Source organism: Pseudophryne corroboree (genome assembly GCF_028390025.1).
Source record: "Pseudophryne corroboree isolate aPseCor3 chromosome 3 unlocalized genomic scaffold, aPseCor3.hap2 SUPER_3_unloc_18, whole genome shotgun sequence".
In the NCBI taxonomy this organism is placed as follows: Eukaryota; Metazoa; Chordata; class Amphibia; order Anura; family Myobatrachidae; genus Pseudophryne; species Pseudophryne corroboree.
Genome location: NW_026967506.1, coordinates 1,034,505 through 1,051,006, shown reverse-complemented (window position 1 = coordinate 1,051,006; position 16,502 = coordinate 1,034,505). Strand labels below are relative to the sequence as shown.

Sequence of the window (16,502 nt, the reverse complement as noted above, 5' to 3'; positions counted from 1 at the left end):
GTGTAATCGGAATGCCCATGTATGTACATTTGCCCCTGTGGACAGAGTTCTTGTTTTGATACCCACTGTGTAAATCAGGTTTTTGGCTAAATGGCAAGGTCCATTTGAGATCAGGGAGAAAGTGAAAAAGGACAATTATAAAGTATACCATCAAGGCAAGAGAAAAGCTGAACAAATGTACCATTTTAACCTAATTAAACCCTGGAAGGATAGGGTAGCTATCAGCTGAACCTTGCCCACCAGTAACTTCAATCCACAGTGTTCCCAAAGTAAAGGTATCAGAGACACTGCCAGCTACTCAGAAGAATGAGGCTAAAGAGTTCCACATTAGGAACAGGGATGTGTTCTCAGTGCTGCCTGGCCGAATGGCCATAATAAAACATGACAGTCACAGAACCAGGGGTCAAAATCAATATAAAGCCTTATCAAATTCCTGAAGCACAGCAAGAGGATGTCTCTAAAGAGATTAAGAATATACTACAACTTGGTGTCATCAAAGAATCTAACAGTGAATGGTCCAGCACCCGATAGTTCTAATTCCGAAACCAGATGGCAGCCAGCATTTCTGTAATGATTTTCAGAAGCTAAAGGCCGTGTCCAAGTGTGATGTATACCCCTTACTCTGTTTGGATGAGTTGATAGAAAGGCTAGGAACAGCCAGATATCCCAACACACTGGACCTGACAAAAGGTTTCTGGCAGATCCCATTAACCAACAGGGTGAAATCCCCCCCAACCAGCTTTCTCTGTACCAGAAGGGCTGTTTCAGTATAAGTTGTTGCCTTTTGGATTGTATGGGGCTCCAGCAATCTTCCAACATGCAATGGAGAGCATTTTGAAGCCTCACAGGCTGTATGCAGCTGCCTATCTGGATGATGTGGTAATCCACAGTCCAGACTGGGAGTCTCAATTAGTAAAAGTACAAGCAGTGTTGGACTCCATCATAAAGTAGGGCTAACAGCCAACCCAAAGAAATGCTGCTTAGCAATGGAATAGGTTAAATACTTGGGGTTTACCATTTGTAGGGGTCTGATTAAACCACAATTGAACAACATTGAGGCTATCCAAAACTGGCACTGTCCGGTAAATTTAAAAAAAAACAGCTCAGAGCCTTCTTGGGAATCACCTGGTATTAACAATGGTTTATTCCTACTTTTGCCACCATTGCAGTTCCTTTATCAGACCTTACTAAAGGTACACAATCAAATATGGTGAAATGGAACCCTGAGGCAGAAAAAGCATTTCAGGCATAAAAGTGGCATTATGTACACAACCACTGTTGATAACACCTGACTTTTCTAAACAACTTGTGGTTCAGACATCCATCTGAACCGCAAGTTGTTTAGAAAAGTCTGATGCCTCAGGGGTAGGTGCTGTGTTGTCCCAAAACCAAGATGGGGAGGAGTACCCCATTATTTATGGCTTACGGTCATTCGGTCGACAAGACTTAGGTCGACCACTATTGGTCGACATGCATTAGGGCGACATGGTCATTAGGACGACATGAGTTTTTCAATTTTTTGGGGATGTTTTCATTTTTTACGATCCACATGGACAATTGGTAACGGTAACCTGTGCCAAGCGCAGCGAGACACCTTGCCTGAAGCATGGCGAGTGAAGCGAGCCATGTGAGGTAACACGGTGCACTAATTGGAGTTCCTCGTCACTTTACGAAGAAAACGACACCCAAAAAAGTAAAAAAACTCATGTCAACCTTCTTACATATCATCCTTGTTCGTGTCGACCTAATGAATGTTGACCTAATGCATGTTGACCAATAGTGGTCGACCTAAGTCTTGTCGACATAATGACCCATACCCATTATTTATTTGCATAGAAAATTCAATGAACATGAGAAGAGTACGCTATTGTTGGAAAAGAGGCCTTGGCCATTAGACACCTTGAGGTATGACCTCTTGGGAAGACCGGTTAAATTAGTGACTGTTCATGCTCCGTCAAAATGGATACCTGTAAAAAAAACAGGGTAGAATGCCAGAGTAACAAGGTGGTTTTCAGCCTTGCAAGACTTTACTTTAACTGGGGAACATGGACCCAGGGCCATTCCTCCTTAAATAGAGTGACCAACTATGACACTGAAGATCAAGTCAGATCTAGAATGTACCCGTAGCTTCAATTCATCCAATGGAGTTAAGATCTGGACTCTGAGCTGGCCAGTCCGTCCGGGTTACCAAATTTTCTGTATACCAGTCCAGCGTCGCCCTTGAAACATGACCGCGCAGCCTATGATGATCCCCTTTTCCAACTCTGTTAGCTCCTTATGGCACGCCATTTCATTAACAAATAATCTAATCAGTGCCCCCCCTACCCGTATTATACCTTCACGAACACAGGTCTGCTGCAGGAACACACCATTTTACTTGCACGGGCTGGAGTGGGGTGTCCAATCACTTTTGTCTACATGGTTCATATAATAGAACTTCAAGGCAGCACTCCAAGCATCACCACATATATTGTCCGGTGCACCCGGCCGGGACCCAAAATATGCGATCTTGAAGGCGGCACTTAGAAATCAACATATATATATATATATATATATATATATATAGCAAGGCAAAAGCCAACAATTAGGTTACAAATACACATTTATTATTAGTATACTTTTATTAGGATTTACATGAAAATGCAATTAAAGAAATTTAATGGAATAATATAGTAAAGGACGCACAATGTGAGAATCTATGGTGCTTATATACACTTATTACAATATCCATGGGTGAAGATTTTTCCTGGAAATCCAATGTTATTTCGTCAGTATACCACTGGGGACTCCTCAATCTTTCTGGATCCATATAGACTTCTACATAACGTTTGTAAATGTTTGAGCAGCCTATCATTTTAAGCAACTTCAAGTTCCATAGTAACTATACAAACATTTTAGCTGTGGGATTTTATATGTTTAAATAAACCACTCTTGGTCACAAAACACTTCCCACAATCAGAGCAAGAATACGGCTTCACCCCCATGTGACTTTTCTGATGTCTTACAAGTTCTGCGTTACTTCTACACCCTTTCCCACACACCGAGCAGGAATACGGTCTCTCTCCGGTGTGAATTCTCTCGTGTATGACCAGTTCCGATTTGGTCCTGCACCCTTTCCCACACGCCGAGCAGGAATATGGGTATACTCCTGTGTGACTTATCTTATGTACAACAAGTTGTGAGTTACAGGTAAAACATTTCCCGCACTCCGAGCAGGAATACTGCTTCTCTCCTGTGTGTATTCTCTGATGGGTAACAAGTTCTAATTGAGAAGAAAAACATTCTCCGCACTCGTCGCAGGCATACGGCCGTTCTTCGGCGTGGGTTCTCTGATGTGTAACGAGCTCCGATTGACTACTACACCCTTCCCCACACTCCGAGCAGGAATACAGCCGTTGTCCTACGTGACTCATCTGATGTCTAACAAGTTCCGAGCTGTGTGTAAAGTGTTCCCCACACTCAGAGCACGCATACGGCCTCTCTCTCATATGAATCCTCTGATGTGTATGAAGCTTTGTGTTACTGATGAAACATTTCCCACACTCAGGACAGGAAAACGGTCTTTCTCCCGTATGACGCCTCCGGTGTACAACAAGTTCAGAATTACTTCTACACCCTTTCCCGCACTCGGAGCATGAATAAGGGTATACTCCTGTATGACCTCTCCTATGTACAATAAGTTGTGAATTACATGTAAAACTTTTCCCACACTCCGAGCAGGAATACGGCTTCTCTCCTGTGTGAATTCGCTGGTGTTTATTAAGCTTTGTGTTACTGTTGAAACGTTTCCCACACTCAGAGCAGATGTACGGTCTCTCTCCCGTGTGACTTCTCTGGTGTACTGTTAGACTTGACTTATGGATAAAACATTTCCCACATTCAGAACAAGAATACGGTTTCTCTCCTGTGTGCCGTCTCTCATGTCTAACTCGTCCTGAGTTATGTTTAAACCCTTTCCCACACTCGGAGCAGGAGTACGGTTTCTCTCCTGTGTGACTTCTCAGATGTACAACAAGATGAGAGTTACTTCTAAACCCTTTCCCACATTCAGAGCAAGAGAACGGCTTGTCCACTATGTGAGTTTTCTGATGATTCAGTAGCAGTGATTTTCTAATAAAACATTTGCCGCATTCTGAGCAAGGCCAAGACTTGTTTGCAATGTGATTGCGCTGTTTTACATTGCTTAATCTGTTGTACAAACATTTATCAGCATTCAATGATGATCTTGATTCCTCTTCAATATGAGTAGATGTACACTGTGTATGATCTGTGGGTGTACAGATGTTGGTATCTGTGAGGGTTCCTTCATCACATGAGACTGGTTCCTCCTTAATATAAATAGAGGTATATTCTATATGTTCTGTAGTGTCTGTGAGATTTTCTTCATCACAGGAGACTAGATCCTCCTTAATATGAATAGACGTATACGATATATTTTCTGTGGATGTATAAATGTCACTGTCTGTGCGGCTTCCTCCATCCCATGAGACTGGTTCCTCTTTAATATGAGATGTACACTGGGTATGATCTGTACCTGTATAACTGTCATTGTCTGTGAGGTTTTCACCATCACTAGAGACTGATTCCTCTTTAATATTAAAAGATGTATATTCTATATGATCTGTGGGTGTATACATGTCACTGTCTGTGAGGGTTCCTCCATCACATGAGACTGGTTCCTCCTTACAATGAGTAGATGTATCCTGTGTAAGATCTGTAGGTGTAGAAATGTTGGTGACTGTGAAGGTTCCTCCATCACTTGAAGCTGGTTCCTCCTTCATAGGAGTAGATTTACGTTGTGTATGATTTGTGGGTGTATACATTTTGGGGTCTGTGAGGGTTCCTCCATCACAGGAGCTTGATTCCCCCTTAATACGAGTAGGTGTAGACTGTGTATGATCTGTGGGTGTATAGATGTTGGTGTCTGTGAGGGTTCCTCCATCACATGAGACTGGTTCCTCGTGAACATCTTCAGATTGATCTGTTGGGGAAAATGTATGGTGATTAGATTTATAAAGCGTAATTGTATCCTTAATATAAATCACATTATAAACATCATCAACCTGATCATTAAGGGTTCGTTTTAAGTGCAGATGCCGAATGGACTTTCCCGGCATTTCAATATAATTGGGAAAGTCAGAATTCTGATAGCCAGTTGTAGTGGCTCTACAGCACTCAGTGTCAGTCCACTCTTCATGAATACTGTGGAAAATCTCCATCCCACCACCTTTGGCTTAGATGATCTTCTACAATATAAGAGCAACACATCTGCTTCATGTTTAGACATCAAGACTAATCTGGATGGTATCGGGACCATTGGTGATATCCAGAGGAACCCTCAAGTGCTCCCAAACACTGCATTGTCCCCTAGTGTTTGATACCATTGCAATTAGAGGTGATGATGAAACACTAAGTGAATGCTCCTATAATAGAGATGATGCGAAGCAGCAGAGGGGGATGTAACGGCAGGAGAGAGTATTGGACCTCATACAAAGACACCCACTTGTCCATTACCCTATAAGAGAATAAATCACTGCAAACTAGAAATGTATTACTGAATAAAAACAAGTGTCAGGGCTGCAGAGACCAATTTATTCAGGGTCCACATAACCAACGTTTCAGGGCTACGCAGAGCAATTTATTTAGGGTCCACGTAACCAACATTTCAGGGCTGCACAGAGCCTTTTCTTCAGGGTCCACATAACCATAGTTTCAGGAATGCAGAGCCTTTTATTTAGGATCCATATAAACATAGTTTCAGGGCTACATAGAGCCTTATCTTCAGGGTACACAACTAACATTTCAGGGCTGCACAGAGCCATTTCTTCAAGGATGATGGATGAAGGGGGCGGTGCAATCATATAGATGTGGCCTACTCTATATACAAGCAAATACCTGAATTGACTTCCATACATGCAGTGAGTTCAATTCTGTATCAACTTATTGATTTACTTCTGTAAGATTCTCGATGTGGGGGCAATGAATCGGCACCAGCTGTACTGAAGACATCGAGAAAGTCGCTGAATGGAATAGAAAGAAGATCCTTTATAGAAGATTCGGTGGTGCCTTTGGGTATTACTTGCTGGGGAGAGGAATCCCTGCACATAGCAAGAGGTATTTTGAGATGTAGTCCAAACATTTGAGCATTATGTAGTCAGGGCAGAGGCAGGCTGAGTATCACTAAATGAGAGGCTTTAGGAATGAGAGGGAAGTTTCAAGTGTTCGGGTGTGTGTAAAGGCTCTCATCCACTAGTGTGATATGGCCACTTTTCATCTGATTCCGAGCTTTCAGATTGAGGGATCGGATGAAGAGTATCACATCGCATGTCATTTTCCTTCAACTCCAATCCGGGGGACATTCCCGTGCTCCTCAGATCGGAGTCACAGATCGCCGTGGCTGACTCAAGGATTTGTCTGATCCCACAGCCATGACTGGGACCACATACAATGTATCGTATGCAGTCCAGCCGCCCGGGAGCTGCCGGGAGTGTTGGCGGGGTATGAACCTCACATCCGATACCTTGCACTGGTGGATGGAAGCCTTAATACCCTAACTTTGATTTTCAGAAATCGGGTTTAATGTGTAATAACGCTGTTGGAAAGAGGACTTTCTTCCACTTCTGTAATATAGATACAGTAGGTTGACACAGTGGTTCATTGGGTAGTTGAAGCCCTTGAACTGTAGCACAGGTGATAAAACTTCCTCTAGTACCAGAATCAAAACGTTCTTAGGTTGCCGAGTATGCTCAATGGTGATGGTGAGTACACAATCAGATATTTGATGAGAAGACTTGGCTTCCCCTTCACAGGTTAGGAGTAGGTATTTCCCAGCCGCTTAGGAAAGAAATCAGCTGAATGTCCCAGAGCTGTGCAGTACAGACAAAGGTTTGCCAAACAACGTCTATGACATTCCTCTTGACTTAAGCAAAAATGATTAATTTGCATTAGTTCGTCTCTTGGTGGTGAGGGTTGACCCGATCACCCTCTCTCTTCTCCAGAGCACGATCACATACTGTATAAGCAAGTCAACCTTAGTATGTACTGAAAACAATTCATTGGGCGGTATTCAATTCTTTTCACCCCCTTCCACACGCGTTTTTGCTGACGGGAGTGGTATAATCATTTCAGCCCATTACCCCTGGGGTAGCGAGGGCCCCCAACCCTTTACGCAGTTAAACCTGATTACTATGGGTGCAACATGCACCACAGGGATCACTTAAGAAAGGAGATTGGGTGTGATATCATTTGAATACCGCCCAATCAATGTTGCCGGCAAATTACAAGTGATCAATTCATCCTTCATTATATCAGACAAGCCACTCCAGATGGCGGTGAACAGGGCATCTTCATTCCACCTTAGTTCTGAATATTTGGAACTGGACCAGGTGCTGACCCACTGATCATGATCCTTGCTGGAGACAAAGGTGATCAGAAGATACTGAATAGGTTGTCAGGTTCGTTGAAGACTCAGCGAAAGGCTGCGAGGAACTATGAATAGGAGGTTAATAGAGGATCAGATCTTTCTCATAAGGGAGATGCCCTGGCTAAGGTGTAACCCGATGAAAGGAAAATTATATATGCCACTTTCCACTTTTCCATAGGTAAATTATTAGGCAACAACTCAAAATGAATGTCACACTGGTTTAGAAACTGCAGAATTTTGAGTCCCCATCAAACGTGGCAGGTAACGCAGATGAAGGTGGGATGCAGAGTTTAAAACTTTTGCAGAGGTGAGTGGTGCAGAAGCTCGGAGGAAGACTTGGATATTGTTAATGCGTGTGGATAGTTTCTTGATTCTCCAGTCTGCTCCCTGGGACTGATCACCAGCAGGATCCATTAGGCCAGAGCAAACTGTCAGTCTGTACTCAGACAGGGGTAGGGGCCAGGAGTTGGACTAGGGGCTACATGGTGGAAGCTGGGTGGCTTCATAAGATTCCTTCTCAAGGAGGAGACAGAACTGGTAAGGACAGCTGAGAACTGGAGACTGTGGATGGCACAGAAATAACCCAAGAACTACAGTAATTAATATATGACTGAAGATCGAGCAATTGGGCTAGACCAGAAATGTTGACCAACATGAAACCGGTAATATGAACTGGGCTGGAACCAGAAATAAAATGTGGATTGGAACCAGTAAATCGGATCGGGCTAGAATTGTTAATGCTGGACCGGACTAGACCCAGAATGATTGTCAGGACTGAAACCAAAATGCTTGGCTGGACGGGAACCGGAATGCTTGGCCGGACTGGAACCGGAATGCTGCTGACTGCAAGCAGGAGTGACTGAGTAGTCTGCAGACTGTAAGCGATCAGGTAGGCGTCCGGAAGAAACAGGTTGCACTGGCAACTAGCTGGTGCTCCATGGAGTCCTTTTATAGGGCTGGCTGTTCACAATTGGTTAGCTGAACAAGAGCAGTGCTCTGACTTGCTGAATTCAAACAGGTGACTGTAGCCAACATGGCGACACCCATATGCCAGTTTTGGAGGGAACACCGGCACGGAGACAGACTGGGCAGCACTCTGTGGCAAGACACAACACTGGCAGCAACTGCAGCTCTGTTAGACATGTGGGAGAGACAGCGACGAGTCAGGTAACTGGCATTAGCAGTCCGGAGTGTGACAGATGTGACAGAAGTAGGAGAAAGGGTCAAGTGTAATAATCTGATTGTGCTGGCTAGACACTGGGTCAGAGCATCTCCACAACGGCAGGTCTAGTGGGGTGATCCCAGTAAGCAGTGGTTAGTACCTACCAAAAGCGGTCTAAGAAAGGACAACAAGTGAATCGGTGACATTGGTCATGGGCGCCCGAGGCTTATAGGGAGGGAAGGTCAGACCGTCTGGTCCAATAACACAGAAGAGCTACTGTAGGGCAAACTGTAGTAAAAAGTTAATGCTGGCGACTACAGAAAGGTGTCAGAACACACAGAGCATCGCAACGTGCTGCATATGGGAATCGTAGCTGTAGATGGAGCACAGTGCCCATGCAGACTCCTGCCCACTGCTGATAAGAGCCTACAATGGACATGTGAGCTGGATCATAGAGCAATGGAAGGTAGCTTGGTCTGATGGACCACATTCTCTTTTACATCATGTGGAGACCAAGTGGCACGTGTGCCATTTATCTGGAGGACATAGCATCAGGCTGCACTATGGAAGAAGGAAAGCCGATGGGAAACCTTGGGTCCTGGGATTCATGTCAATGCTATATTCACATGTACCACCAACCTAAGCATTGTTACAGGCCACATACACCCCTTCATGGCAATGGTATTCTAAGTGCAAGCTTCCAAATTCCCCAGATCTCAATCCCATCGAGCATCTGTGGGATATAATAGCTGCTGAATCTGATGTCTTGGTGACAGACACCACAAGACACATTAAGAGGTCTTGTGGCGTTAACGCCTCAGTGGGCTACATCTGCTTGGCAGCACAAGGTGGCCCTACACAGTATTAGGAAGAAGGTTTTGACGTTATGGCTAATATGTGGACATATACATATAGTGGTGACATCTCCTATATACACAGACAGTCATGTGATATAACCTTCTCTTACCCAGTGATGTGAGGGGCCGGTGTTTCGCCATCATCACGTCCTTGTACAGACCCCTGTGTTCCTCTATATACTCCCCCTCCTGCATGGAGACATAGACAGTGACATCCTGACACCTTATAGGAACCTGACACACACAGTGATACAGTCATCACCCAGACACATTCACTGGTGTTACTGTATAATGCCCCATTCCCAGCAGTCACCTCTCCAGTCATCACCCAGACACATCCCCTGGTGTTATTGTATAATGTCCCATTCCCAGCAGTCACCTCTCCAGTCATCACCCAGACACGTCCCCCGATGTTACTGTATAATATCCCATTCCCAGCAGTCACCTCTCCAGTCATCACCCAGACACATCCCCTGGTGTTACTGTATAATGTCCCATTCCCAGCAGTCACCTCTCCAGTCATCACCCAGACACATCCCCTGGTGTTACTGTATAATGTCCCATTCCCAGCAGTCACCTCTCCAGTCATCACCCAGACACATCCCCTGGTGTTACTGTATAATGTCCCATTCCCAGCAGTCACCTCTCCAGTCATCACCCAGACACCCCCCCGGTGTTACTGTATAATGTACCATTCCCAGCAGTCACCTCTCCAGTCATCACCCAGACACCCCCCCGGTGTTACAGTATAATGTCCCATTCCCAGCAGTCACCTCTCCAGTCATCACCCAGACACATCCCCTGGTGTTATTGTATAATGTCCCATTCCCAGCAGTCACCTCTCCAGTCATCACCCAGACACGTCCCCCGGTGTTACTGTATAATGTCCCATTCCCAGCAGTCACCTCTCCAGTCATCACCCAGACACATCCCCCGGTGTTACTGTATAATGTCCCATTCCCAGCAGTCACCTCCCCAGTCATCACCCAGACACCCCCCCGGTGTTACTGTATAATGTACCATTCCCAGCAGTCACCTCTCCAGTCATCACCCAGACACCCCCCCGGTGTTACTGTATAAAGCCCCATTCCCAGCAGTCACCTCTCCAATCATCACCCAGACACGTCCCCTGGTGTTACTGTATAATGCCTCATTCCCAGCAGTCACCTCTCCAGTCATCACCCAGACACGTCCCCTGGTGTTATTGTATAATGTCCCATTCCCAGCAGTCACCTCTCCAGTCATCACCCAGACACATCCCCTGGTGTTATTGTATAATGTCCCATTCCCAGCAGTCACCTCTCCAGTCATCACCCAGACACGTCCCCCGGTGTTACTGTATAATGTCCCATTCCCAGCAGTCACCTCTCCAGTCATCACCCAGACACATCCCCTGGTGTTACTGTATAATGTCCCATTCCCAGCAGTCACCTCTCCAGTCATCACCCAGACACATCCCCTGGTGTTACTGTATAATGTCCCATTCCCAGCAATCACCTCTCCAGTCATCACCCAGACACATTCCCTGGTGTTACTGTATAATGCCCTATTCCCAGCAGTCACCTATCCAGTCATCACCCAGACACATCCCCTGGTGTTACTGTATAATGCCCCATTCCCAGCAGTCACCTCTCCAGTCATCACCCAGACACGTCCCCTGGTGTTACTATATAATGTCCCATTCCCAGCAGTCACCTCTCCAGTCATCACCCAGACACATCCCCCGGTGTTACTGTATAATGTCCCATTCCCAGCAGTCACCTCTCCAGTCATCACCCAGACACCTCCCCTGGTGTTACTGTATAATGCCCCATTCCCAGCAGTCACCTCTCCAGTCATCACCCAGACACGTCCCCTGGTGTTACTGTATAATGTCCCATTCCCAGCAGTCACCTCTCCAGTCATCACCCAGACACGTCCCCTGGTGTTACTGTATAATGTCCCATTCCCAGCAGTCACCTCTCCAGTCATCACCCAGACACGTCCCCTGGTGTTACTGTATAATGTCCCATTCCCAGCAGTCACCTCTCCGGTCATCACCCAGACACATCCCCTGGTGTTACTGTATAATGCCCCATTCCCAGCAGTCACCTCTCCAGTCATCACCCAGACACGTCCCCTAGTGTTACTGTATACTGCCCCATTCCCAGCAGTCACCTCTCCAGTCATCACCCAGACACGTAACATAGTATCTGAGGTTGAAAAAAGACAATTGTCCATCGAGTTCAACCTATTTCTGGTCTCCTATACATGATGATTTGACTAAAATTTCTGACTGATGCTGCTGTCAGCCGTTGCGTTTTATCCCTATTTATAGTAACTATGATGCATGACTATGCACCATACCCCTGGATATCCTTATCCAATAGGAATTTATCTAACCCATTCTTAAAGGTGTTGACAGATTCCGCCATTACAACTCCCTCGGGCAGGGAATTCCAAACACGTATTGTCCTTACCGTGAAAAAGCCTTTACGCCGTATTGTGCGGAATCTCCTCTAACCTGAGCGAGTGTCCACGAGTCCACTGTGTTGATCTAACCAAAAACAGGTCCCGCGCAAGCTGTGTATTGACCCCTTATATATTTGTAGATGTTGATCATATCCCCTCTTAGTCTCCGCTTTTCCAATGTAAACATGCCTAGTCTTTCAAGCCTTTCCTTGTATTCCATTGTCTCCATGCCCTTAATTAGTTTGGTCGCCCTCCTCTGTACCTTTTCAAGTTCCAGGATATCCTTTTTGTAGTACGGTGCCCAGAATTGTACACAGTATTCAAGGTGTGGCCTCACTAGTGATTTATAGAACGGGAGTATAATACTCTCGTCCCTAGCATCAATACCCCGTTTTATGCATGCTAATATCTTATTAGCCTTCTTTGCTGCAGTCCTACTTTGGGTACTACTGCTTAGCTTGCTATCTATGAGGACACCTAAGTCCTTTTCCAGTACAGAATCCCCTAATTTTACCCCATTTAGTAGGTAGGTGTAATTTTTGTTCTTGTTACCACAGTGCGTTACCTTACACTTGTCTGTGTTGAAGCGTATTCTCCATTTGGCTGCCCATGCTTCTAATTTAACTAAGTCATTCTGAAGAGACTCTGCATCCTCCTCTGTATTTATAGCCTTACACAATTTGGTATCATCTGCAAAAATTGACACCATGCTCTCTAGACCTTCTGTTGGGTCTTTAATGAAAATATTGAACAATAGCGGTCCTAATACTGAGCCTTGCGGCACACCACTTAGCACTTCAGTCCAAGTTGAAAAAGATCCATTAACCACAACGCGCTGCTCCCTATTATCTAACCAGTTTTTGACCCAAGTGCATATTGTGCTTCCTAGCCCTGATTCTTGTAGCTTGTAGATAAGTGTCATGTGTGGTACAGTATCGAACGCTTTGGCAAAGTCTAAAAAGATTACATCCACGTCTTTACCCTGATCTAGGTTTGCGCTTACTGTTTCATAAAAGCCAAGTAAGTTGGTTTGACAGGATCTGTCCTTCATAAAGCCATGTTGATTCCTTTTAATGACCTTATTGGTTTCAAGGAACTTCTGAATACTATCTCTTAGAATACCTTCAAATACTTTCCCCACTATAGATGTAAGACTAACTGGTCTATAATTACCTGTCTCAGCTTTACTTCCCTTTTTGAATATAGGCACTACTTCCGCTATACGCCAGTCTTTGGGAACCATACCTGATATAACGGAATCCTCAAAGATCAAAGATAGCGGTTTTGCCAGTTCAGAATGAAGCTCCATTAGAACCCTTGGATGAATACCATCGGGCCCTGGTGATTTATTAATCTTTAAATGTTTTAATCGGTGACAGACTACTTCCTCGCTTAAATAAGTACCTATCAGTGGGATATTCTCATTATTGAGATTGTGTGTCAGTCCCTGAATTGGGTCCTCTCTAGTGAATACTGTTGAAAATAACTCATTTAGTGTCCGCTATGTCATTATCATTTTTGCTTAAGACTCCCAACTTGTCTTTTAAAGGGCCTATACTCTCCTTCTTTAATCTCTTGCTATTAATGTATTTAAATAATTTTTTGGGATTCGCTTTGCTTTCCTACTAGTTTTTCAGTTTCTACTTTAGCCGCTCTTATTTCCTTTTTGCATATTTTGTTACATTCCTTATAGTGCTGAAATGACTCTGCTTCCCCGTCAGATTTGTATTTTTTAAATGCTCGCCTTTTCTTGCCCATAAGTTCCTTAATCTTTTTGTTAAGCCACATCGGTTCATGATTTTTATTCCTATTTTTGCTGCTCGTAGGAATAAATTTGAGAGTATTTTCAACTAGCAGGAATTTTAGTACCTCCCATTTCTCCGTAGTATTTTTTCCTAAAAACAAACCTTCCCATTCAATATCCCTGAAAAATACCCTCATCATTTCAAAATTTTCTTTGCTAAAGTTTAGAGTCCTAGTTGAGCCAGTATAGGGTTGTTTATGGAAACTGATATTGAATGTGACCATATTGTGGTTGCGGTTTCCTATGTGTTCCCCTACTATAATACCTGATACCAAATCCCCATTGTTTGTTAATACCAGGTCTAAGATTGCATTGTACCTAGTTGGTTCCTCAATTAGTTGGACTAAGTAGTTATCATTAAGTGTGTTTAAAAACGTATTGCCCCTAGCAGTATCACATGAATCGTTTTTCCAGTTTATCTCTGGCTAGTTAAAATCTCCCATCACTACTATGTCTCCTACTCCTGCTGCTCTTTCAATTTGCTTTAGTAACAATTCCTCATCAGATGCGTTGATACCAGGCGGCCTATAGCATACACCCAATAATAACTTTTTTATTCCTTTTCCCCCGCATGCAATTTCTACCCATAATGTCTCGACAGTGTCTACAGTCCCCTCCTGAATATCTTCCCATATATTAGGTTTTAAAAACGGCTTTACGTAAAGACACCCCCTCAGTGTTACCGTATAATGTCCCATTCCCAGCAGTCACCTCTCCAGTCATCACCCAGACACATCCCATGGTGTTACTGTATAATGTCCCATTCCCAGCAGTCACCTCTCCAGTCATCACCCAGACACATCCCATGGTGTTACTGTATAATGCCCCATTCCCAGCAGTCACCTCTCCAGTCATCACCCAGACACATCCCCTGGTGTTACTGTATAATGTCCCATTCCCAGCAGTCACCTCTCCAGTCATCACCCAGACACGTCCCCTAGTGTTACTGTATACTGCCCCATTCCCAGCAGTCACCTCTCCAGTCATCACCCAGACACGTCCCCTGGTGTTACTGTATAATGTCCCATTCCCAGCAGTCACCTCTCCAGTCATCACCCAGACACGTCCCCTGGTGTTACTGTATAATGTCCCATTCCCAGCAGTCACCTCTCCAGTCATCACCCAGACACATTCCCTGGTGTTACTGTATAATGCCCTATTCCCGGCAGTCACCTCTCCAGTCATCACCCAGACACATCCCCTGGTGTTACTGTATAATGTCCCATTCCCAGCAGTCACCTCTCCAGTTATCACCCAGACACATCCCCTGGTGTTATGTCCCATTCCCAGCAGTCACCTCTCCAGTCATCACCCAGACACATCCCCTGGTGTTACTGTATAATGCCCCATTCCCAGCAGTCACCTCTCCAGTCATCACCCAGACACATTCCCTGGTGTTACTGTATAATGCCACATTCCCAGCAGTCACCTCTCCAGTCATCTCCCAGACACATCCCCTGGTGTTACTGTATAATGCCCCATTCCCAGCAGTCACCTCTCCAGTCATCACCCAGACACATCCCCTGGAGTTACTGTATAATGCCCCATTCCCAGCAGTCACCTCTCCAGTCGGGTTCACTACGGCTGGCCGGCGGTCGGGCTCCCGGCGCCCAGCATACCGGCGCCGGGAGCCCGACCGCCGGCTGACCGACAGTGTGGCGAGCGCAAATGAGCCCCTTGCGGGCTCGCTGCGCTCGCCACGCTACGGGCACGGTGGCGCGCTACGCGCGCCACACTATTTTATTCTCCCTCTATGGGGGTCGTGGACCCCCACGAGGGAAAATAAGTGTCGGTATGCCGGCGGTCGGGCTCCCGGCGCCGGTATACTGAGCGCCGGGAGCCCGACCGCCGGTATACAGAAGACCACCCCTCCAGTCATCTCCCAGACACATCCCCTGGTGTTACTGTATAATGCCCCATTCCCAGCAGTCACCTCTCCAGTCATCACCCAGACACGTCCCCTGGTGTTACTGTATAATGCCCCATTCCCAGCAGTCACCTCTCCAGTCATCACCCAGACACATCCCCTGGTGTTACTGTATAATGTCCCATTCCCAGCAGTCACCTCTCCAGTCATCACCGGGACACGTCCCCAGGTGTTACTGAATAATGTCCCATTCCCAGCAGTCCCCTCTCCAGTCATCACCCAGACACATCCCCCGGTGTTACTGTATAATGCCCCATTCCCAGCAGTCACCTCTCCAGTCATCACCCAGACACGTCCCCTGGTGTTACTGTATAATGTCCCATTCCCAGCAGTCACCTCTCCAGTCATCACCCAGACACATCCCCTGGTGTTACTGTATAATGCCCCATACCCAGCAGTCACCTCTCCAGTCATCACCCAGACACGTCCCCTGGTGTTACTGTATAATGTCCCATTCCCAGCAGTCACCTCTCCAGTCATCACCCAGACACGTCCCCTGGTGTTACTGTATAATGTCCCATTCCCAGCAGTCACCTCTCCAGTCATCACCCAGACACGTCCCCTGGTGTTACTGTACAATGTCCCCTTCCCAGCAGTCACCTCTCCAGTCATCTCCCAGACACGTCCCCTGGTGTTACTGTATAATGCCCCATTCCCAGCAGTCACCTCTCCAGTCAGCAGCTGAATGATCTTGTTGTTGAGTTCCAGGATCTTCTGGTCATTATGTCTCTCATGTATCAGTGAGTGAGGTGGAGGCACAGTGATGAGGGTCTGGGTCCTTCTCAGTCCTCGTGACACATGGGGATGGTTACTGGGTGTCTCAGACTCGCCGGATGTCTTCCTCACTACTGTGTAATGACAGATATAATTATCTCTAA

The 16,502-nt window shown here is 45.7% G+C and overlaps 1 protein-coding gene across 1 annotated transcript in view; it reads right to left on the bottom strand.

Moving 5' to 3' along the window:
• Positions 1 to 2,584: 2,584 nt before the first annotated feature.
• The window catches only part of LOC134983551 (zinc finger protein 345-like), an 81,072-nt gene continuing 67,154 nt past the window's right edge, over positions 2,585 to 16,502 (bottom strand). Inside the window, exons 3-5 of the mRNA XM_063949199.1 lie at positions 16,291 to 16,472; positions 9,553 to 9,631; positions 2,585 to 4,981 (exon numbers count right to left, since the gene is read on the bottom strand). Coding sequence (XP_063805269.1) covers positions 2,895 to 4,981; positions 9,553 to 9,631; positions 16,291 to 16,472 — 2,348 coding nt within the window. The 3' untranslated portion in view covers positions 2,585 to 2,894. The remainder of the gene's footprint in view (positions 4,982 to 9,552; positions 9,632 to 16,290; positions 16,473 to 16,502) is intronic.